Source organism: Pseudorasbora parva, chromosome 10 (genome assembly GCF_024679245.1).
Source record: "Pseudorasbora parva isolate DD20220531a chromosome 10, ASM2467924v1, whole genome shotgun sequence".
Classification (NCBI taxonomy): domain Eukaryota; kingdom Metazoa; phylum Chordata; class Actinopteri; order Cypriniformes; family Gobionidae; genus Pseudorasbora; species Pseudorasbora parva.
In genome coordinates, this window is record NC_090181.1 from 8990081 (window position 1) to 9013995 (window position 23915).

General features: G+C 37.8%; 1 protein-coding gene across 3 annotated transcripts; it reads left to right on the forward strand.

Annotated features, from left to right (window-relative positions):
• Positions 1-14: 14 nt before the first annotated feature.
• capn3a (calpain 3a, (p94)) lies at positions 15-23462 on the forward strand. Of its 3 annotated transcripts, none has more exons than XM_067455080.1 (21): positions 15-923; positions 4279-4348; positions 5001-5119; positions 5200-5333; positions 5644-5812; positions 6502-6585; positions 6696-6790; positions 8406-8483; positions 8677-8837; positions 9535-9704; positions 9844-9855; positions 10006-10214; positions 15774-15810; positions 18366-18479; positions 18611-18668; positions 18744-18808; positions 19033-19101; positions 20009-20087; positions 20210-20326; positions 21916-21974; positions 22090-23462. In XM_067455080.1, exons 1-21 carry the CDS (start codon positions 672-674, stop codon positions 22114-22116), a joined length of 2178 nt encoding a protein of 725 aa, XP_067311181.1. In that variant the 5' UTR covers positions 15-671; the 3' UTR covers positions 22117-23462. The 3 variants fall into 3 exon arrangements, with proteins under 3 accessions (XP_067311181.1, XP_067311182.1, XP_067311180.1); XM_067455081.1 differs by having other exon boundaries at positions 18366-18443; XM_067455079.1 differs by lacking the exons at positions 15-923; positions 4279-4348; positions 5001-5119; ... (6 more) ...; positions 9535-9704; positions 9844-9855 and having other exon boundaries at positions 9974-10214; positions 18366-18443.
• Positions 23463-23915: the final 453 nt, after the last annotated feature.

Below are 23915 nucleotides of genomic sequence, written 5' to 3' on the forward strand. Positions count from 1 at the left end.
AGTGAGCATAATAGTTCAAAAATATATACTTTTAAAAATCTTACCGACCCAAAGTTTTGAATGCTATTGTATGAGACAACTGAACATTCAACCATTTTGGTTACTTAAGATGGTTTGATAATTATCCACAAAAATGATGCATTGATAAAATGACAAAATATAGAGAGTTTTGTTAAGTTAGGTCAAGCCCACTGTCATTATGCTGAGAGTGCTTAATGCTGAACTCTATTGAGAACAGGTTTAAAGGCTGTGAATGCCTTCTGCTGAGGCAGGCCATCTCACTGGCCTCTCTTTGCAGGGCCGCTTCTCTTTGTGTCACCCTACAATGGCGGCACGAGAGCGCAACTGTCCCCCAATACTCATTGTTCATCAGCCAATGGGAGCGGTCCAAAGAGATGACTGTAGCGTTTTGTGTATGTGTTTATGTATGCAGATGTGTTTGTGTGTATGTGTTTGTGCACGTAAAAGGAGTGTGTTTGCACGTTATTTTTTTCTTCTAACCCTGGTTTCTACTCCCTGACCGCATGAAAGGTGTGTCATTTAGCAGGAGAGCCAATCAGACGTCAGCTGTTTGAATTTATGCCAGGGATTTTTGGCTTGCAAGACTTAAGTTGTGGTGGCAAAAGCCAGTGTTTTCAATCCCTAAAAAAGCACTGTCCTAGTAAGACAAGATGCCCTATACGCCCTCTGGTTTCTTTTGCGACCGGTTAATCCGGGAGAGAGAGAGAAAGGATGGTGAAGGCTCCCTGAGCAAACCCCTCCGTTTCAGCGGCCAGGACTACAACGCCCTCAAGCAGGAGTATCTCCAGAAAAAGACCCTTTTTGAGGATGAAACCTTCCCTGCCACTGTGGACTCCCTTGGCTACAAAGAGCTGGGTCACAAGTCTAGCAATGTCAAGAACATCGTCTGGAAGCGTCCCAAGGTAGGAGGCCGAGGGCCTGTGTGGGTTCAAGTGGACTGGGACTAACATTGTGGGTGGGATGGATGGAACAACGCAACTAATTGGTCTTCCTTAAAAATGGATTTATTTTCTCATACATACACATATTCATGGAATATTATAATGCTCAGATGACAAAACTGGTCAAGAACTGCCTCTGATTGAGCAAGAAACTAAAAGATATGATTGCAGAGGGCATGTTGGGAAATCTGGGGCTAGTTGTCACTGTTCTTCGTGTGTATAGCTATTGAGCAAATTCTCTGATTGTCTGTGATGAAAAAAGACCTTCATTTACCTTTTTTGACAAGATGGCCCAACAGCAAGGGTGTTTTTACACTGACGGGGTCAGTTGTCACAGCAATTTGTTAAATTCATAAAATGTACAAATTAACAACCATTTTGACTCGTTGTTATAACAATTATTCCCAAACATTTTTGTCAGCTGAACCTCTTCGATCTAAAATATTTACTTTTAAGTACACCCTAAAATTATTAGTTAATAATTTAAATTATTTAACAACACATGATGTTGGTTAATGGTCACGAGGTAAATAAACACAATATTTCATCTTTTAAAAAAAGTTTTTCATTTTGATTAGTTTTTTTCTTTAACTTTTTTATGATTTCATTATTAATTAATTTCTATGTAAAGCACTTTGAATTGCCGTTGAGTATGAAATGTGCTATACAAATAAACTTGCCTTGCGTTGCCTTCTTAGCTTTTCATCAACTCATGAACATATACCCATAGACAAATACCCATGTCATGATAATACTACGAAAAGTCTGTTTTAATTTTAAAAATGAAATAATGTTATTGTGAGTAAGTTTAAAATGAGAAATAGTCCCACTGATTTATAAAGTCACAGTTACAAAAAATAGTCACATTGGGAGATATAACATTGAAATTACAAGGAATAAAGTCATGTTAAATATACAGTTGCAACTGCGAGAAATATTCACACTGAGGTATAGTCACAGTTGTGAAATTAATAATTAAATGAATTAATAATAAAAACAATAATTAATAATTAAAATTAATTGATTAATAACAGTTGTAAAAAAACAGTCACATTGTGAGATATAAAGTCATATTGTGAGATAAAGTCGCGATTGTGAGAAATAGTCACATGAGATTAGGCACATTGTAATATAAAAAGTAAAAAAATATTTATATATTATTTTTGTGATATTAAATCGCAATTATGAAAAATAGTGTTGTCACACTGAGATATATAGTCATAGTAGTGATAACACATTGTGAAATATAGTCACAATTACTTGAAATCGTCACATTGTAATATAAAAAAGTTGTTTTTTGATATATAAAACGGTAATGAAGTTAATAAAAAATGACATTAATTTGTTAGATATGAAGTCACAGTTATAAAAAATCTGTAGTCATAAAGATATGAAGTCACAGTTGTGAAAACTAGTCATATTGTGAGATATTAAGTTCCAGTTGTGAGATGTAAAGTCAGAATTACTTGAAATAGTCACAATGTAATATAAAAAATAAAGCAAGTTAATTTCTGAGCTATTCAATCACAATTAAGTTAATTAAAAAACAGTTAAAATATAAAATTACATTTGTGAGAAATAGTCAAGATATTTGATATAAAGCAAAATTCTGAGACATAAATTCACAGAGATATAAAGCAAGTTGCAATTGTAAAAAAAAATAATATTAGATATAAAGCAAGTGTTTATTAGCCTAGAAATCTAGACGCACCCTAGCGGCAGTAAATTTAATCTGCCTGCAAGTGTCGTCTAGCAACTCTCAATACCCTTCTGAGCTGTATTCCTCTCACTCTTGCCGGGCCAATCACATCGTGTATAGAGTCGGTGGGCGGGACCTTAATGACGGCCGAGTTGCGTTTGCGTGCTTCTAGTAAACACAGAAACTGGCGAACGGCGGTCTTTCGAATCAGCTTTGACCGCGACTCTGGAAGACTTGGAGTTAAGCTTTTCTCTGAGAAAAGAACAAAGAACGTCATTCTTAAAAAGGGAAGATGTGTTCTGAGTTTTGCCGACCGGATACAGCGAATGTTTAATCTATCAACAAGCTCTGTTTCATCTTCGTTGCTCTGATTGGTTGTACCGTATCCTATCGCGTGCAGAGGGAGTTTGAAAGACAACCGTTTATCCCGCCCCTCAGATTGAGCTGTCAATGGTGAGTTTCCAGACCAAACATCTTGATGTGGGTGTTTATTGCTTGTTTCAGCCCCATGCAGTTATAATTTTTGTATTCCGCACCACATTGATTAAATAACAAATGCATTTGCGCCCATCTGTTCACCCATGGGTGTGCTGATCTAAAAAACGAGGTGTGTTCAGACGCATTGTATAACGTGTTAATAACGTGCCCTTTAAAGGGCACAAAAAAATACTGCGCTATTGACTTTAGAGCAGGGCTTGGTGCAGTCGTTTTCAGCGCCAAGTTGCTATTTCGAGGCAACTGAAAATGACTGCACCAAGCCCTGCTCTAAAGTCAATAGCGCAGTATTTTTTTGTGTCCTTTAACCGCATAACGACCGGATGTACCGCCGGCGGAACATCGTATCGTTATCTGGTTAAAGGGCACGTTATTAATATGCACATATAGGCAGGTGCACAACACACGTACACTCTGATTATTACACACACAAGAATGTGCAGCACCACACAAATATTTAAAGGAAAAGGAATCCCCTCTGGTAAATTGTTCAGTTTTTCCGCTCGAATTTTTCACCATGTAATTACTGAATCCGCCGTGGTGCAAGTGCAACTGGCTTTTAAAGGGAATGGGAGATGAGAGTCTGATTGGTTTACTGTATGTTATGCCCAAAACACATCCATGCCTCATTAAGAGAATAGGGACAACCCCTTTAGACAATGTGCAAGGTGCTCCGACCATTTTTCCTGTCGTTATATATAGCAAAAGTAGATTCGGAACATGCGCTCAGATCGTTAAAATAGGGCCCTTAGTCACCGTTGTGAAAACTAAAGTCACATTGTGATATATAAAGATGCAAGATAAAGTCACAATGTGTATATTTAGCCGTACCTGAAATAGTCACATTGTAATATAAAAAGCCACAAATGGGAGAAATAAAATACATTTGTGATATATAAAATTGCCACTACAAGAAGCAAGTTTAAAATGTGAGATATAAATCTGCAAGTTACATAGTAAGTTACAATATAATAATGCAAAATCAAGCAGCTTTCCTATGTGACAACTAGTCTCTCCATCCATCTATTCATCCGAAACATCAGAGATTAATCATATCCGTCTTTGTATCTCTCAAAACTACTGTGTTTAAAATCAGACACTTTGATGGTTTTTGTTCTGCAGGAGATATGTGAAAACCCACAGTTCATTGTCGGAGGTGCTACCCGGACAGATATCTGCCAGGGAAACCTGGGTAAGGTTAACACTTCAACACATGAACATAAAAAATGATACAGACTATTTACCCTGAATTTTGGAGTGTGTTTAGGGTTGAATCGCAGTTTTATGGCAACAAGTCCCTCTCTCTGGCCCCCATATACAGCCCTACGTTGCTGCAGAGACCCCTCAATATTGTGTTTACTCTGTTGGAAGGGAATCCAACTAGCAGCGATTCCTATTGTTGTGACCCAATGTGGGCAATAAAAGAGCCCAAAGACACAAAGGTAGCTAATACATAGAGTAGATTACCAACCTGGCATGTTCCCCTGGACCATCTAAAAATGCTGAGTTCAGCAGTGTAGGTCCATTTCACTGCAAACAGGTCTAAATGTAAAGTATATTACAGGCAGTGGCTCAGTGGTTCATGTAGGTTGTCTACAAACCGAAAGGTTGGTGGTTCAATCCCCGGTTCCACCTGACCAAGTGTCGAAGTGTCCATGAGCAAGACACCTAACCCCAGCTGCTCCCGACGAGCTGGATGGCGCCTTACATGGCTGACATCGCCGTCGGTGTATGAATGGGTGAATGTGAGGCAAAAATGTAAAGCGCTTTGGATAAAAGCGCTATATAAATGCAGTCCATTTATATAAAATATGTCAAACATTTTTTTTGTGTGTTAATTTTAGGAGACTGCTGGTTGCTTGCTGCCATTGCATGTCTGACTCTAAATGACAAGCTGCTATATCGTGTTATACCTCAAGAGCAGAGCTTCTCTGAAGGCTATGCTGGAATTTTCCATTTCCAGGTCGGTGTCTTTTGGGCAGAATAGCTTTTGAATTCATATCTTCATTACGCCTGATGTTTCATTCCCGTTTTCCTTCTCAGTTCTGGCGTTATGGTGACTGGGTGGATGTTGTTGTTGATGACCGCATTCCCACCGTCGACAACCAGCTGGTGTTCACCAAGTCAGCTGAAAGGAATGAATTCTGGAGTGCTCTTCTGGAAAAAGCTTATGCTAAGTAAGTATCTATCAAGTGCTTGACTTACATAATTTGTTTGGGAATTGATTAGTCCTAAAGCATCTTTTTATTGATGTGATATACCGGTAGACATGATTAACTGGTGGAAATTTGTCAACCGGTAGAGATTTTGGACTATCGTCTCTATTGTGGTTGCTCTGCTCGATTTCAAACCACTTAAGCTCAATAAGCACCAAAAGAGAACTCAGTATATGCACGTATCCAATGAAACTACAGCAGAAATTCATGATATTATTTTTACACACAGCGCCTGCTCTCTCTCATTGTCATTTTTTGGGTTCCTTTTCAGGCTTCACGGTTCCTATGAGGCTCTTAAGGGTGGAAACACTGCAGAGGGAATGGAGGACTTCACCGGTGGAGTGACTGAATTCTATGAGATGAAGGAGGCGCCTAAAGAGCTGTACAAGATCATGAAGAAAGCTCTGGCGAGAGGATCCCTCATGGGCTGCGCCATTGATGTGAGTCAAGCAGAAGGAAGACCTACAATTTCATTTTCTGCCATTTATTTTAGAGGACTTTTGACAACTTTCTTTAGCGTGTAATGTTGCTGTTTGGGCATGCAAAGTTACAAAACACAAAGTCACTCCAAGAGGAGTTATTCTCCAAATCAGTAAGAACTGTTTCTGAACTCACTTCCAGGAATAAAGACGTTACAATATCCCTCATTAAATAATTCTTTCTAATTTGGCTTGCCTGCACAAATTAGAAAGAATTAAATAATTCTTTCTAATTCATTCTAATTTGGCTTGCCCAAAAAAAGGCTTGCCTGGTTGAGTAGTAGTGTGTTGAAACTCACAGTTATGGTAAGGGTCGTGACATTTCCGAATCAAGCCGGAAGCAGTTGACCAATCACAACACACTGGTCCAGCCGATCAATCAGAGCACACTGCGCTTTCCAGAAGGAGGGTCTTCATTGAGACAGGAACTAAACAGAGCGTTACTGACGGACTGGGAAGAGAGGAGCAGTAACAAAGTCAAATATAATGTGAAAATAATGTATTTTTACAACATTCAAGCATTAAAACCTATTCAAGTAGATCAAGACATTGTAAAAGGGCATAATATTGCTCTTGGTTGTAAAAACAATGATAACTTTTGGTCCAAATTCTAGTACCCTACCATAAAGCAATTTAATATTTACCCACAGTCCCTGGTTCCAGCCCGCTTTGAAACTCATACCACAACAGGTCTCGTGAAGGGTCATGCCTACTCTGTCACCGCTGTAGAGGAGGTAAGCATTCTATTATTTTGTACATTTTTGATTATTTCTTGAATATTAGTCCTGTTTCTAACTCAACTCTGATAGATTCTGAGGATATATGTGGTATTTTGTGTCTGCAGTGTAAACAGTCCAAGCTGAAGGAGTCTAAAGTGCGTCTGGTGCGTCTGCGTAACCCCTGGGGTCAGATAGAATGGAACGGACCCTGGAGTGATAAGTGAGGATTTGCTTATTCCTGAATTTAGACTGGTTTAACCCTATAAAGCCTTTGATATCATATTTGATATACACATTTATAAGACCTCTAACATGATCAGAACATTGCTGGATAACTAGATGTACACAATCTACTGCATGCTTTCTGTCACCTGCTTTATATTTTATACTTTTAAAGGAAAGTTACTATAAAAAAGAAAGTTACCTTTAAAAGGATACTTTTAAAGGCCTTTTAGTATTGTTCTAAAAAAAACATCCACCTTCAGGTCATGATACACATGTGTTTTTGCTGTGAAATCTTTACAGATTTTTTATAAAGTAACTGTAAGAATAACTTGAATATTGTTAATGTTTCAAGATGAGCACTTACTCGGCTGATGTAACTTAAGTGCACTTGATTTTTCATATAGCTTTTTTTGTTGTTGTTAAAATGTAAGTATCAAATATGATACCTCAGATTTTTGTGGAACGTTTATATGTACATTACTCAATCATTCTCGCATCGCATTGCATTATATGTTTTGTCCCCACTATAAAGAGCTTTGATCATAAAACTAAGCATTTAAATATAATCTTACTAAGGCATATAATCGGGAGATATAGGGCCCTATTTCAACGATCTGAGCGCATTGTCTAAAGCGCATGGCGCCGGTGCACTTAGGGCGTGTCCTAATCCACTTTTGCTGGATTAACATTGGAAAAAAAGGTCAGAACGCCAGGCACATGGTCTAAAAAGGGTTGTACCTACTCTCTTAATGAGACATGGGTGTGCTTACTCCCATTCCCTTTAAAAGCCAGTTGCGCTTGCACTTGTGAACGGAAAACCTGAACACTTCTCCAACGCTTCTTTATCCTTAACCACTCCCCTCCAAATGTTAGTCTGTTATGAGCGAGAGATGGAGAGGAGGAGCACTGAGGTGAAAATCCTGCCCTCTATTCAATATTCTGTTTCACTTGGAAATACGTCACATCACTGACGAAAACTTACTTGCTACTTCCGGTTCACTGGGACTTTAAATAACCAAAAAAATACTGTGGTTTTTGTTGGTCAATGGCACAGTAGTTTTCAGTTGCCTCAAAATAGCAACACGCCAACAATGCGCCTGAACACACCTCGTTTCAAGACTAGCACACCCATGGGTGAACAGATGGGCATGAGCATTTGCTATTTAAGCGATGTGGAGCTGGATGTGAGAATGATGTGAAACTGCGTCGGGCAAAAAACACTCACACCTGGCATCATTGAGTTAGGGTTATATATATGTGTCTGTGTGCATTTTATGTAAATAGTCAGCTATACTGTTATAAAGATCTCATTGATTAACAAGCTATCAAAATTTTATCTGACTTTTAACCCACATAATTATCAGCAACTGCACCAAATTGCATATTTCTTAAATGTGCTTATTGAATCAAACTGAAGTGGGATTTCTTTCTCCTCGAGTGTGAGCTCCTTATTCTCACTATATACTATATGAGCCATAAAATCCTAATGTATCAAATATGATACTTAAAAGCAGTTGTTGTTTTTTTAATCATCTAAAGTTTCCATTGGAAAGATTAGATTTTCCAGGTGTTACAAATTGATATCAATACAATTGTTTATTTTTCTGCAGTTCAAAAGAGTGGGAAACCATCTCTAAATCGGAAAAAGAGAAACTCCAGCATCAGAATGCTGAAGATGGAGAATTCTGGTGAGTTAAAAAAAAACATATTCTCATAATGAATTTTAAGACCTATAGACAATGGTGCATTCAAGTCTGAGTCCAGATGGAGGCCAGAAGAGGCTCCAAAGTTCATGTCCATGACAAAACCAAGACCAAGAAAATAAGTCCATATCCTTATTCACAAAGATAATTATACACATTCATTGTCGTTAACTCATAGGATGTCATTTGAGGATTTTAAGAAAAATTACACGAAAGTAGAGATTTGCAACCTGACCCCTGATGCTCTAGAAGATGATAAGCTGCACAAATGGACGGTGTCTGTTAATGAGGGCCGCTGGTTTAGAGGCTGCTCTGCTGGAGGATGCAGGAAGTATCCAGGTGGGTGGGATTTGAATAAACTGAAAGAAAAATCAGGGTCCCCATGGCTCATTAAAAACTTCTTTTGATCAAGTTTCTCATCATAAAAAGTCTAATTAGTTATCTTAAAGATTTGGTATGATATGATTTAATGTGATAATTAAATTTTAAGTGGCCATGATTTAATTAAATACATGTAAGTGCCACGTGTTTCAAAAACTATTGATTTTTATTCGTGCAGGTCTCTAAAATGTTCTTAAAATCTTTAGATTTGGTTTTAAAACAACAACAACAAAAATTAGGTCACACTTTAGTTTAGGGTCCAATTCTCACTTTTAACTATGACTGTTGCCTCAATAAACTCCTAATCACTGCTTATTAATAGTTAGTGCGGTAGTTGTTAAGTTTAGGTATTGGGTAGAATTAAGAGATGTATAATAGGGTCAGGCAGAATAAGGCATTAATATGTGCTTTATAAGTACAAATAAACAGCAAACATCCTAGTATTATGCTAATAAGCAACTAGTTCATAGTGAGAATTGGACACAAAACTAAAGTGTAACCAAAATTAATTTACATTTTGATTATGATATTCATTTTTCATTTCATTTGTATAGTAGCTTTCATACTTACAATGCATCTTGCAAGTGCTTCACAGGTCAAAAAAACAAAACAAAAACATTGCACAAAACGAATGGATTTGTGTGGTCTCCTATAGACACATTCTGGACAAATCCACAATACCGCCTGCGTCTCCTGGAGGAAGATGATGACCCGGAGGATGATGAAGTAGCTTGCACTTTTGTTGTTGCTCTAATGCAGAAAAACAGACGTAGAGAACGCAAATTGGGTGCAAATCTCTTCAGTATTGGATTTTCCATCTATGAGGTATCAATGCTAAGATTTAACCTTCAGAGAGATATTCATATACAGCCTCTCTGAAATTATACAAAAGCATACAAATAGTGATAACGATCAGGTTGACGGTGCATCCAACACTCTTTTAACTCTTTCTATTTGCCCATAGGTGCCAAAGGAGGTATGAATTTGAGAAGATCCAATGTTTGGACCCAAGGATTGTGTATATCATGCTGTTTACGCAGTTCCTTTTTGCTTTTTTAGAACTTGTTGTTTTATAGATAGAATATAAACTGCTTTGTTGCTGCTGTTGTGCTTCTCTGTCTGTCAGATGCACGGAAACAAGCAGCACCTGCAGAAGGAGTTCTTCATGTCGAACTCTCCTAAGGCCCATTCCAGGGCGTACATTAACCTGAGAGAGGTGACCCAGCGTTTCCGTCTGAGTCCAGGGGAGTATGTCATCGTCCCCTCCACCTACGAGCCCCACCAGGAAGGCGATTTCATCCTCCGCGTCTTCTCTGAAAAGAGAAATACCTCTGAGTGAGTGAGAGCAGAAGGGATGAGAGGGCTGGTGTATTTTCTATTGTACAATGATATCTGAGTTAATTTTTCCTCGTAAAGCAAAACATATTTTTTTTCTCATTCAGTATTTTTGTCTTGAGTTCCAGAAAATATATTGAAACATCCGGATAAATGTACCCACTAAATAAATTAAATTAAATGAATAATATTTTTAAAAATAATACATTTAGTTCAATTTTTATATATATATATATATATATATATATATATATATATATATATATATATATATATATATATATATATATATATTATCTGAAAACAAATTATTATTATTAATTTTATTATTATTATTAACTTATTAATTTTTGTTAGTTTACCAAATTTGTTATTGTGAAAATTAAATTTGGCTGTTCACACAATGCGTTTTTGCACTCGACTGTGCAGATTTATCATAGTTTTTTTTTATGTAAACATGCTAGACAGATAATTTTGACCATCATTTGTGTTGCCATCTGTAATAGCATCACACGCATAACACTTTTTAGAAATGCATTTTGCATTTTTTTAAATTTCACTGCCTGGTGTCTTGTATTATTAAGAAAACGAATTTGCTTTGAATGACCCCTAAGGAAATTAATTTTGTATTATGAGGAAAAAATTACAGAGCTCTGCACATGACATGGGGGGAAGAAGATAGATTGTTGTTAATTTTTTTTTTTTAAAGATAGATTTTTGCCTTTATTGTGATAGGATAGGATAGAATTGACTGGAAGTGGGGTGGGAGAGAAAGAGGGGGAAGGTCCGGGACTTCATCTCAGGTAGCACAAAAGCGCTATATGTCGACGTGCTGCCCATAAAGCTATCTTCTCAGAGCACTCCCTTGTTTTAATTTAATTAAAGGCACATTAAAGCTACACTGTGTAACTTTTTTAGTTTATTCTTAGCTAAACACACTTAGTTCTTTCAAAAATATATGTGCTCATTTCACGTAATAAAGTATTCTCGTAAGTTTATAATATGCCATTGAAAATACATACCGGTGAGGGGTTCGAATGCTGGTCGCCATGTTGCCCCTCCATCTTGAAAGTACATTAGCCAAAGAGGGACATACCCATAAATTCAAGCTTCGCCTTTCGCGTTTTAACACTCGATGGCACCGTGTCGAATGTGAAGAGGGGGATTGCCATGTTAATCTTGGACTAAATCGGCCACCGTAGGAGTTAAACTGAAATCAGAATTGAGAGGAACAGAAACTATTATTCACTGGATGGTCATATACCTTTACACCGCTAGATGGGGGAAAATATCACACAGTGTAGCTTTAAGTAACTTTTGGCTCTCTAGGGGTTAAAAAACAAAACTGCATACATTTTGAAGAAGAACATTGTTTTGGTTGTACTTAGGCTCTGCGTTACTGTGCGGAGGAATATGGTTCTTTCTCATGACAAAAAAAAGAGAGAATGATTATCCTACTACTGTTCATGAAACTATTCACTATAAGGCTTAAACGATAGAACCAGTTTAGATGGAAAGGATACCATAAGTAAGTTGACCAGCTGAAGACGTTAATGTAGCTTTACCCATTAATAGATATTCCTTAAAAAAATCTGGCAAAGCGCTACAACAACCATAATGAAAGGACCGCGGGCCGGGTCGGGTCGAGATTTCCCGCCACTATCCTCGGGCCGAGTTGGACCGGGCCCTTGATCAAACATTTGTGTTTTTTTCATCTTTACTTTATTAGTCTAATTGGGTGGGCAGAAAGCTATGCTATATTCAGAAATAATATATTTTTTAGCAAAGCAAGAACTAATACTACTACAACTAAGAAACAAATGTGTAGGCTACAAAGTTGCACAAGTCAGGTGTTCATTTCAAGCTTTCTATACGCGTATTTCTCATGTCTGTGAGGCAAGTAGTCTGCTGAGTTTTCAGTTTATTAATGAGACGCGCTTCAGTTCATGATAGCATTCACTCCCACGAACTAAATATCACGATTATAGTCTGCTATTTGCTTCTTATTTATTAAATCCAGCCAATTGACCGAAGAAACCTTTATTACAATTATTGAAGTTTCACAAACTAATTTCGGGAGAAGCACGCGCAAACAATTAAATCTAATTAAACACAGGTGGAGCAGGCTCAGATAATTAACCCAATTGGAACACAAGAGGAGCACATTAAACTAATCAGTTAATCAATGATAGGAGGTGTATATAGACAGCCGATTTACCTTCCTGTCATTGACAGTTTCTCAGCATCCCACCACCACCCCTTCTCCGCACTTACTTAAATATAACATAAATATGAAGTAAAAAAAAAAACTGAATGGTTCATAAGCGCGTGCCTGCAGATTATTGAGCTGAGTCAAGTCAAGTCAACTTTATTTATATAGTGCTTTTACAATGACGAGCATTTTCAAAGCAGCTTCACAGTGTTAAACAGGAAAATATTGCAACAAAATTGGATTCGGCTGTACAGTCACTGTGGAGAAATACAGTGATGTTATCAATTCATTTCAGTTTATCAGTGTTAGTTTAAACATGAGTCACACCGGTCTGCTTCTGGTTTAAATAGGGCTCAGGCTCATAATTACAGTTAAAGGGGGGGTGAAATGCTGTTTCATGCATACTGAGCTTTTTACACTGTTAAAGACTTGGATTCCCATCCTAAACATAGACAAAATTTTTCAAAAACTAATGTTGGACGTTTGATGGAGTATTTCTGTGTCAAAAATACTCCTTCCGGTTTCTCACAAGTTTCGGAGAGTTTTTTTCGAGTATGGCTCCTCTACTTGACGTTAATAGAGCGGAAGGTCCTTGTATGGGCCGTACGGGCTCTTCTCCCGGTAGGGTGCGCGCGTGACTAGAGCGAGAGAGGAAATGCACGCCCATAAACACTCGGTCAGGTGCAGATCCAGTCGTCCGTGAACACTTATGTCGGTTATAGTCCGCGCCGCGCTCCACTTCATTCCTCCACTTTGACATTAAGCGACTTCAACACTTCAGCACAGCATTCCGGGAAGGCAGCGCTGCATTTCAACCGATTTGAACGCAGGAATGACGGAAAGCTTCACAACATCGCTTCAGTCACACCGCAAAGTGGATCTCCACACTCCAAGAAGTGTGTTTTTGACGGAGCGGTCCCAGCGATAAAGGTTCGGTCCTGCTTTGGAAGCAGCCGGTGAGTAAAACTGCTTCAAATGTCTGTGCTGTTGCTTATCGTCGCGTGAGTAAACATCAGTAAACGACACGATCGCGTGCTTCGTCATTCAAATGCGCTAACGGACTCCATTTTTGTTCTATATATATAACGTTACACTAGTCTGACGTGCAAAACCGTTTTGCTTGCTACTGCTAAGGTTTAACGTTAGTCGCATACAATAGTCCATAAACCGAATCATGTCCTCATAAACTGCGAGTAAAGACACACAAATGTTGACAGGCCACTAAATACAGTACATACCACAGAGACGGACGTCCTGCTGTTGCTGTTTCTCCTGTTCAATTTATTTCAGCCTCCGAATCTGATTCTGGATCATGTATTAGCTGAGATCGATAGCAAGGGTTTCTCCACGCTTGAGGACGTCACCACTTTGCGCGCTCGTCATTCTTTAGCTCCGCCCACACGCCCATACGCCTCCAGGCGCTCGTTTTTTCCGGAAAGACACGGTACAGCCCATATGTACCGTGTAACAAAGCCCCCCCCCCACCCCCTACTAACTATAACAAAGTGGATCTCCACACTCCAAGAAGTGTGTTTTTGACGGAGCGGTCCCAGCGATAAAGGTTCGGTCCTGCTTTGGAAGCAGCCGGTGAGTCCATATTTCTTTTATAAATATAATAAAACTAAAGACTTTTTGGAGATATGAAGGATGCAATACTACTCTATAGGTACTCAAGATTGACATGAGATTGACTGAAATTGAGTGTGTGTCCCCCCCCCCCCCCCCCCCCCCCCAAATGTAGTTAGAGAGCTACATTTGGCAATGTATCTTTTAAAATACCTTACTCACCTGGTATAGTATATCATATCGCTCCATATCGCTTTCAAATCCATCAGTTGTCACCATCTCCGCAAAGCCAAGCCAATGTTGATTCTTGTTTTATTATGAGCTCTGGCGCATTCTTTTCCCCAGCAGACTCTCCTTTGTTCTGTTTTATTTTTTTAAACGGGTGATTCGCTGGTGGCATGAGATTTAGCTGCTCACTTCATCCTTTTTTGCTCTTGACAACTAAACCATGTCACTCTCAAACCGTACATGTGTCAAAGTAGCCGGGGCAACTTTTCTCTATTTACAGATATGACGAGGCACATGGGTGAGTTTCATATGTGCACAATTTCCCACAAAAACCATCCGATAAGTAAAACATAAACACTTAAAATAGGCTAATCATAGTGAATAAAAAAATGTTTTGGAAGAAGGATTGATGATCTGTACTGAAAAAAAGTTGCATAGTGTACCTTTCAATTATGGCAATGATTAATTTAGTTAACGAATTTTGGGAATGAATTCATACCACGTTATCTTTGTTTTTCTGCATGTCGTGTTGGGCTCTGTAAAAAATGAACTCTGTAACTCTGATCTTAACTTTTCTGGTGTTTGCCTTTTGTAGTTGTTTGTAAGTACTCTGTGATGTGAAATTGTGTCATAGGTGAAGAACTTCTGAAACATCTGGCTTGAAAACAGTTGTTACAGAAGTTAATACTCATGCCTGTGGGTGCAAAAGGGCAAAATATATTTACCAAAATATATTTTATGTACAAAAATTATGGTATTGTAGTAACACGGTCATGGTTATATTATCACAAGAATACCAAGGTCATTTCATAGTAGTTCACGTTACAGAAGGGATGGGAAACAATTGGGAAAAAGGGGTGGAGAAAACCACAAGGACAACATTTTTAATGACAATTTGATTTGTAGAACTGGAAGAAATCGGCCCCAGTTCGAGGCTGTTATGGAATCTTTTTTAGGACAAGCAACAGCACAATTTGGGACCCTCCGGTAAACAGTTCCTTTCAGTTCTGACCCAATCTTGATGCACAATTAAACTTCAGCTACAAGGAAGACATGGATACAGAAAGGACTGCTGAAGGTCTCCAAGGAATACTGATGACGCTGCAGGTTCAAGCCCTGATGACAAGGATTCACAGTATTTCAATACGGATCATGTAAAAAATGATTTCCAGTTTCTGTAGCCTACATCTAAATTAATCACTAGCCTTGTGATAATCACTGTAACCAATAATCAAACTTTCGCCTTTTTTAAACATGCAGAGAATTAACTTTTTAGTTTAAGGCAATCATATTTTAAAGATTATTTAAACATGGTAAGTATGAGTTAGTCCTAATCAGTTATCACAGAAAAACAGGCACATATGTTTATATGGCTGATATATCCAGAAAGAAAATCCATTTGTCAAAAGACGTTCAAAAGACAGGAAAGACATACTAAAGAATAATTTCGAATATAAAGAAAACCTACATGGAAAAAACAAAGGCTCCCCGAAAGCTCTTTGATGTTCTGTGCAGTTTAATATGGTGACCGGTGTTTGTTGGTTTCTTCTCAGGGAGATAGAGAACAGGATTGAAGCTGATCATCCAGTGGTAAGTACTTGATCGTCTAAAATCTGAGTTCAGCTAAGACCTTTCCTTATTCCAAATAGTACCAAACCACAAATCATATCAACTGAACTTAACTGCAAGACATATAAGTGATTTATAAAAGTACGGTAAGTGATTTCTGAGAAATAATGTTGAAAGTGGATCGGACCGAGCAGCACAACACAGAAGGGGTCGTGTCCACTTATGATGGGGGAGGAGAGCGAGTGAGCAAGAGGGAGATTTAAAGAAAGATTGTAGAAAGAGATATGGCTGAGAGACATTACAAAAGAAAAAAGCTCAGGGGAATATCGCTGGAAAAAGAAGGGTTATGATCAGGCAAGTGCTTTAAGACCCAGGTTAATATTAGTAAAGCTTTCCAGCGCTGGAGAAACCTAAGGCCTGAAAACGAACTGCAATGTTGAATTGTTTCTGCTCCATACCAAGCGGCAACCTCCCGCGATCTCTCTTGAAGCCAATATGGAAGTAATCTAAACTGCAATTTCTCAACTGGCCACTAGGGACAGGCTCCAGAAGGGAGCAGAATCTCATTGAGCCCCATGTTAAAATTCTCAACTTTATAGCAGAAAAAAACATGTTTACAGCCTGGTACAAATTGTGGTTTTAATTAATAATTTTGGTCTATAAGGATAATTTTGACCTTCATGACAACTGTGAGGGTGATGAATTTTTTTTATAACTCATTTGTTTATGTTATAGAAAGCCTTAAATTCTGCATAATTAAGGGTGTGGTTACAGGTGGAATAGCCATTTATCTGCCGTCTATAGTCATTGTGTCACCTCAGCTCCGCCCACATCCTGCCCTTTTGCCCATTTTCTGTTATCTGGGAGTGACACAAGATAACTCGCTTGCAAGATGGCAACACCCAGCTCGTCTCTACTTTTAGTTTCAGAACGGCTTATCAGAATCCTATGGGTGACGTCACGGACACTACATCCATTTTTTTTTACAGTCTATGTTTTATATATATAACATATATGTTATAACATATATGTTTCACAGTAACATTATTTTGCTTCTCTTTAGCTAGGATAAAGAGACTTCTAATCTTACATTGTGTGTTGTTCATTTTGGGGCGGAGCAGTGAAGGGAGGGGTGTGTTTGGGTTGATTTCACATATCAACAGTAATCTCAGAAATCACTTACTGCACCTTTAAGCAATGCAACATAACATTAGCTACATATAAAATATATACTCTTAAGACTTCTCCTAATGACACCATTGATCATGATGATGGATTTTGCTGAAATCGAAATTCAGTAACATTTCTTCAAAATGAGTCTTCGGCAAGAACTGCCATGTGAGATAACTCCAAAGCTTGTCATTATCTTCTTAAATTCTTAAAATACTTCAGAACTTTTTAAGAATTTGTTCAAGAATTGCACATAGGATAATTCTTAAGATTTTTTTATTTGATTTTTTTATCTTAGAATTAATTTCTTAACTTCTTTTTGAAATACATTTTGTGGATCTGGCCTCAGAATATCACAGAGACTCGGAATGGACTCTTTCCACTTGGGGCAGAAAAGCAGCCGCCTAGCAATTATCTAACAATAACACAGTAGCATTAAAAAACACTCAGAACTACGTTGCAACCCGTTAGCTAGGGGATTACACACATTGCATGCAAGCATTTTTCTTAAAACAATGTAGCTTATAATAAATCGGTTTCAGTTCATTCTCTCATTTTGAAGGGCAAAAGCAGGCCAAGCAACACAGCAATAATTAAGGTTGAGAATAAAGGCCTGTTCATACCAAGGACGCTAACTATAACAGTATCGATAAAGATTTAATCACCACATTTCACAATGTTGTTGGAATCATTTTCAGAGCGTTTTTTTTCTTCTGCTGATGAATGATAAAAAAAATTGACAGCCAATCAGATCCAGAAAACTGCAGCGTGTGCTTATAATAAACAAAACGATATCATCCGTTGGTGTGGAGGATAACAGTAAATCATGAGGTAATTCTCATTTTAAAGTAAACTAATACTTTAAAGTTTTTGGTCTCGGCGGAATAGATCTGATACGCTGCTGCAGAGCAAGTACAGAGACTTACTTCTGCCAATACATTCACAGACATTGCTGTGAGCATGTAAGACATGCTGCTGCTGCTGCACATGTAACATACGTGATATAACCCCTGTATACAGGTGGAGCTGGGGAAGGTGGAGGGTTTATGAAAGCGCACTGCAGACTGCTAACAGCAACACTAACCCGTAGTTTGATTTGTTTAAATTTTAAGCCGCAGCTCATTGGTCGCTGATGCAATAACAACAACAACAACCAATCAGCTGTGCTATGTAGATAATAATGTGGTTGCAACCAAATAAGTTATGAGACATATCAGCCGGCATCATCTAGAGTTTCATGCCAGAACTAGGTCATTATCTTTATAGTTATCGTTCTTGGTGGGCACGGGCCTTTAGAGGCATAGAATCCTTTTATCTAGAAATGATCAGATTCTTTACATTCTCACACTATGAAAATGAGAGATTCATTTCTGATGTGAAATTTTACAACTATCATGTCTGATCAGCCGGATCCAGCTTCAACTGGGGGAGAGAACACGGAGGACCAGCAGTTCCTGTCCATTTTCAAGCAGATCGCGGGGGACGTGAGTACTGGGGAGCCACTGAGCGCTGGGGGGAGTGTGAGTATGGTGGGGGGGTGGGACCGGTAATTGGCCATGCCAGTGGTAACAATGGTAACAACAATATCATAACGGTTTTACTTTGCCGTAATAAACACCACTGGCTTTCTGTTTATTCTTGTATCTTGCAGCAAATGGAGATCTCAGCCAGTGAACTCAAAGATGTCTTGAACAAGGTGGTGTCTAAATGTACGTATCTTTGTATGATTTTTTCTGGGTTATGTTTTTTCATACTGTCTCCAAGAAACTATCTGCTATTTACAGACAAGGACATACATACTGAGGGCTTCAGTCGAGAGACCTGTAGAAGCATGATCGCCCTCATGGATGTATCCTTTGTATCAAGATTGCATGGCTGTTTAGAAGGTGCTATCAAGCAAAAATATTATGTTAGCATAATGTTGGTTAGGAATTTATATTCTTATCAGTTTAATGGATGTCAATTTAGGCATAATCACAATTTTCGTTGTTGAAATTTCATTCGATTTAAATTTAAAGCAGAGGTGATAGTGTAGAATATTGCAACCAGATTTTCTTAATCCTTATCACACAGATGGATGGAACAAGAAGACTAAACCTACAAGAGTTTAGACACTTGTGGAACAAAATCAAACAGTGGCAGGTTTGTCCTCATTTTCTCCCCATATACACACTCACGGCCACTTTATTAGGTACACCTGTTCAACTGCTGCTTGTTAATGCAAATATCTAATCAGTAGCAACTCAATGCATTTAGGCATGTAGACATAGCATCAGAATGGGTAAGAAAGATGATTTAAGTGACTTTGAACGTGACATGGTTGTTGGCAGCAGATTCTATGGGTTATATTCTGAAAAAGAGAAAGTATCCAGCGAGCGGCAGTATTGTAGCCGAAAATGCCAGAGGTCAGAGGAGAATGGCCAGACTGGTTCAGGTGATAGAAAGGCAACAGTAACTCAAATAAGCGCTCAACACAACCAAGGTCTGCAGAAGAACATCTCTGAACGCAATCCAACCTTGAAGCAGACGAGCTACAGACACACCGGTGACACTCCTGTCAGCTGAGAACAGCAGACTGAGGCTACAGTTCACACAAGCTACCGTTCAAAATTTGTGTAAACAACATGAAAGCGTGAATCCATCCTGCCTTACATCATGGTTCAGGCTGCTGCTGGTGTAATGGTGTGGGGAATATATTGTTGCATAATTTAAATGCCACATGACAATGAGTTCACTAAACTCAAATGGCCTCCACAGTCACCAGATCTCAATCCAATAGGGCATTTTTAAGATGTGCTGGAAAGGGAGCTTCACTTCATGGATGTACAGCCGATAAATCTGCAGCAACTGCGTGATGCTCTCCTGTCAATATGGACCAAAATCTCTGAGGAATGTTTCCAGCACCTTAATGAATCTGTGCCATTAAGAATTAAGGCAGTTCTGAAGGCAAAAGGGGTTTCAACCTCGTACTAGTAAAGTGTACCTAATAAAGTGGCTGGTGAGTGTATAAAAAAGATTGCTATACATTTTTTCTGAATTTTTTCTGCAGGGAATCTTTAAGCGCTATGACTTCGATCATACTGGCTCTATCAGCAGCTATGAGATGAGAAACGCCATCAATGATGCAGGTTAGAAGGTTTTTCATGCATTTCTACTGTAAGTGGATCAGTTCTCATGTTGAAGAACATGTGACTAGACTAACACTAATGGACTTGTCAATGTACAGTCATGTGTCTTGCTTGTCACTCAGGTTTCCGTCTGAATAACCAGCTGTATGACATCGTCACCATGCGCTATGCCAATGATAACATGGACGTCGACTTTGACAGTTTTGTCAGCTGTCTTGTGCGACTGGAGGGAATGTTCAGTAAGTTGTTGAACTAACTACAAACACACATCTTTTTCACTGGCAACAAATAATAGTATACAGTGTCTTTATCAGGAAGTGGTGCAATTTAAGCAGTTTCTTGCATTGCATCTACAATATATGAAGATTTTTATAGTAAGTTTGGAATTATATCCAGTTATATACAATAATTACCTTGTAATGTATAATACTTTACAAACAACGACAACAAAAACATTTCTCATTTAAAATATTTTGTCCGTTATATTTAAAATGCCTTGGGACTGAAAGTCAGTCCAGAAGGAGAATCTCAGCCTTAGCAAACAAACATCATCGCAACATTTCTTGCAGTCAATATTCGTGTGGGTTGTGCCAAGAACTATATTGTTTTCTGTAAAAAATTGCTGACTGTTCACTAATTATTTCCCCTCATAACAGAGTTAAACTATTGAGATTGATATGGGCAACTGAAATGAATAATGAAATAATAATAAAAGTATTTATTAAATATAATGTCAGAAAGACACTGCTTTTTACAGAACCACACATATCAATACTGTGGCCACAAATTAAGTAATGTGTTCCCACGACTTCATTTGTGGCTACATTTTATTATTTAGTTATCTCTAGTTTTAGTTCAGTAGTCACCATGCTGTACTAATTCATTCCCTTGTTTTAATTAAGTTAAACTGTGTTCCCTATACTGCTAAAATGAGGGAATGGATTGATGCAATACAGTCATGATTTAACTAAAACACTGGAACAAATCTCAGCATAACGGAGTTCAACAAACTAGGCAAGGACAAAGAAAATGTTTACATTTTTCAGAAATTGTTTTAAATTAAACTTCTTTTAATGCTAAAATGTATTTTTTTTTTAAACGATGACTAAGTTGAATATCCTTTCAAAACGAGGGAATTTGAAAAGTTTTATGCAGTCATTATTGAACTAAACCAATGGAATAAATCTCAGTTTAACAGGGTTGAACAGAATGTGCAAGGACAAAGAACATTTTCTGAAAAATTCTGATTTAAAACAAAATTTAATTAAACTTCTTTAAACACTAAGTTATCAAAATGCGATGACTAAGTTCAATATCCTGTCAAAACGAGGGAATGAATTAGTACGGTGCAGTCATGATTTGACTAAAACAATCGAGAGAATCTCAGCATAACAGGAATAGACAAGGACAAAGATATTTTTTCTCATTTTTCAGATAATGTTTCAAATGAAACTTCTTTAAACACTAAAAGTGATAAAAATTAGATGACTAAGTTTAATATCCAGTCATAACATCAGTTAGTTATGGGGAACATGACATTTAACATCATTGAGCAGTCTTCAATTGTGTTGAAGCACAAGCATTGTGTTACCAATTAGCAAGTTGTATAACATGATAATTGTAAGCCAAATATATAAGGTAACTTACTCAAATATTTCAAGTTAAATCAATTCAAATGCATGAGTAAAAAAAAAACTCTTAAACTTTGCATTACTTCATTTTGTGATGTAACTGATTGCCTAAGATGTTTTTGAGTTTTTCCCACTTATTCAGGTTTACAGTGTATGCTACATGTGTACTGTCTGAAGTGAACCTGTTCTCTTTGTAGGAGCATTCCAGGCCTTTGATCAATGTGGAGATGGCACCATCAGACTTAATGTACTGGAGGTGAGTGGACGCCGACCAGTGATACAAGATCCAAGTCCTTAGTTTCAAATGTGGAAAGCCTTCCTTTTAAAGATGTAGGTTAGCTGATGTTTAACCGCTATTTTAATTTCTCCAGTGGCTCCAGCTAACCATGTATGCCTAGACCAGCTACAGATCCAGGTGAGCCCGGACTCGGCAAGGACCAGAACCACCAGCTCTTACCTCAACACTCAATGTGCCAGACTACTGTTACCTCTTTCTCTGTACCTCAGCCCACATTGAACACCAGCTCGAGAAACATTACACGATTACTCCTCCTCTATATTTCAATTTTATAAGTGATGGTATGATGGGTAAAACGAGTAATAGAGTTATAGACCGATGTCACTTTTTTAGTCAGATTGCGGAGGGAGCGTTTTTAGGGGCGTTGTGCACAAGCAACTTTTGAGGCACATTATTGTGTAATTTTTAGCATGGTTTCTGGTTTTCTGTCGTTATTCGTTCCTCAGTCATCATGCTTTTCACATGAACATTCAGTTTGTCTACACTGGTGCTCCAGACAGCATTTCGCTTTTACCTCATCCGGCCTCAAAAGATGCTTATTTCTAATGACGCTGAGATTTCTCTTTGCCATATGCTGATGGATCTAATATCTAACTGATGATCTAACATTACATAAAACTATAACACTAGATTAAGTCGATTCGGATATACAATTCTTGACTATGAATGATTAAGAAGAACTACTTTAAATCCAATCTGACCATTCACACTGAAACCGATTTCACACCATATATGGATGTGGCTCAGATCAGGTTTGTAAACATTGGGTTTCATGGGAGTTCAGACTACTGATATGCAAACAAATCAGAAGAAAGTTTCATCTTGATAGTTGTATTAGCATTACTTTTTTTCTCTTATATTGTTTTTGCTCTGTGGCATCTGCTTCTCAGACACATGGAAACTCTTTTCATCATCGTACCACTCTCTTTGATTTAGATTTCTCAAAGAGCGTCTTTCCATATTTACCCAGATGTACTCTTACATGCATCTCAGCTTCACATTTTGTGCCCATTTAGTAATATCAAAATCCATTGAACACAAAGCAGGGTCATGTAGATGGTCCTTCTTGATAGTTTTGTAAGTTAATCTAATAGGAAATGCATGAAGAACCAGGTGAGGAAAAATAATGAAAAACCACAGGAGGAGAATCATCAGGGAACATCTCAGAACTCATGACGGACGGCAGCATTCACGGTCTTTATTTCAGTACTGTGGGCAAAGACATGGTTCGAACCTAGGCTTTTTTGTTTTTGTGCTTGACCCCCATTTAACCTTTTGTTCAGATGAGTGTACTGACTTCACCCGTTTAACAAAATAAATAATTGTGTAGTTCTTGGTTGAAGTGCTTTCCCAGGAAAATATGCTGATTTTTTTTAAAAAGCCTAATTATATAGACATATGCATAAGTGCTAATAACTAAATAAAATGGGATTTTTTTTTTCTTTTTCAACAAATGGTTTGTCAAGAAAAGTTGTTTATTTCACCATTCATTTTATCTGGTTAGCACTTTATTCAGCCCTGTTACACAATTTGGGTCTCAGCATTAAATATCCTGTTATGTGATATTACAATCTAGAAATGAATATTAAACAAACATATTCCATAAATTCAAGAAAATATTAGTTTGATCATTTTTCATGCAATACCACTTTTAACGGGATTGCATGGTTGAGCTTGACGGATTAAGTCACCAGTAAAATATGTAAAAATATGTTTAAAACAATTTACTTTTGTTAGAAATCAGTTTATCTAATAGTTCTCTAATAAGCAGCCTTTATTACTTTAAAGGTAGTATGTAATATTTATGAAGATTTATCGGCAGAAATGCAATAATATACATAACTGTTTTCGGTGGTGTATAAAGACCTTACATATTGAACCGTTATGTTTTTATTAACT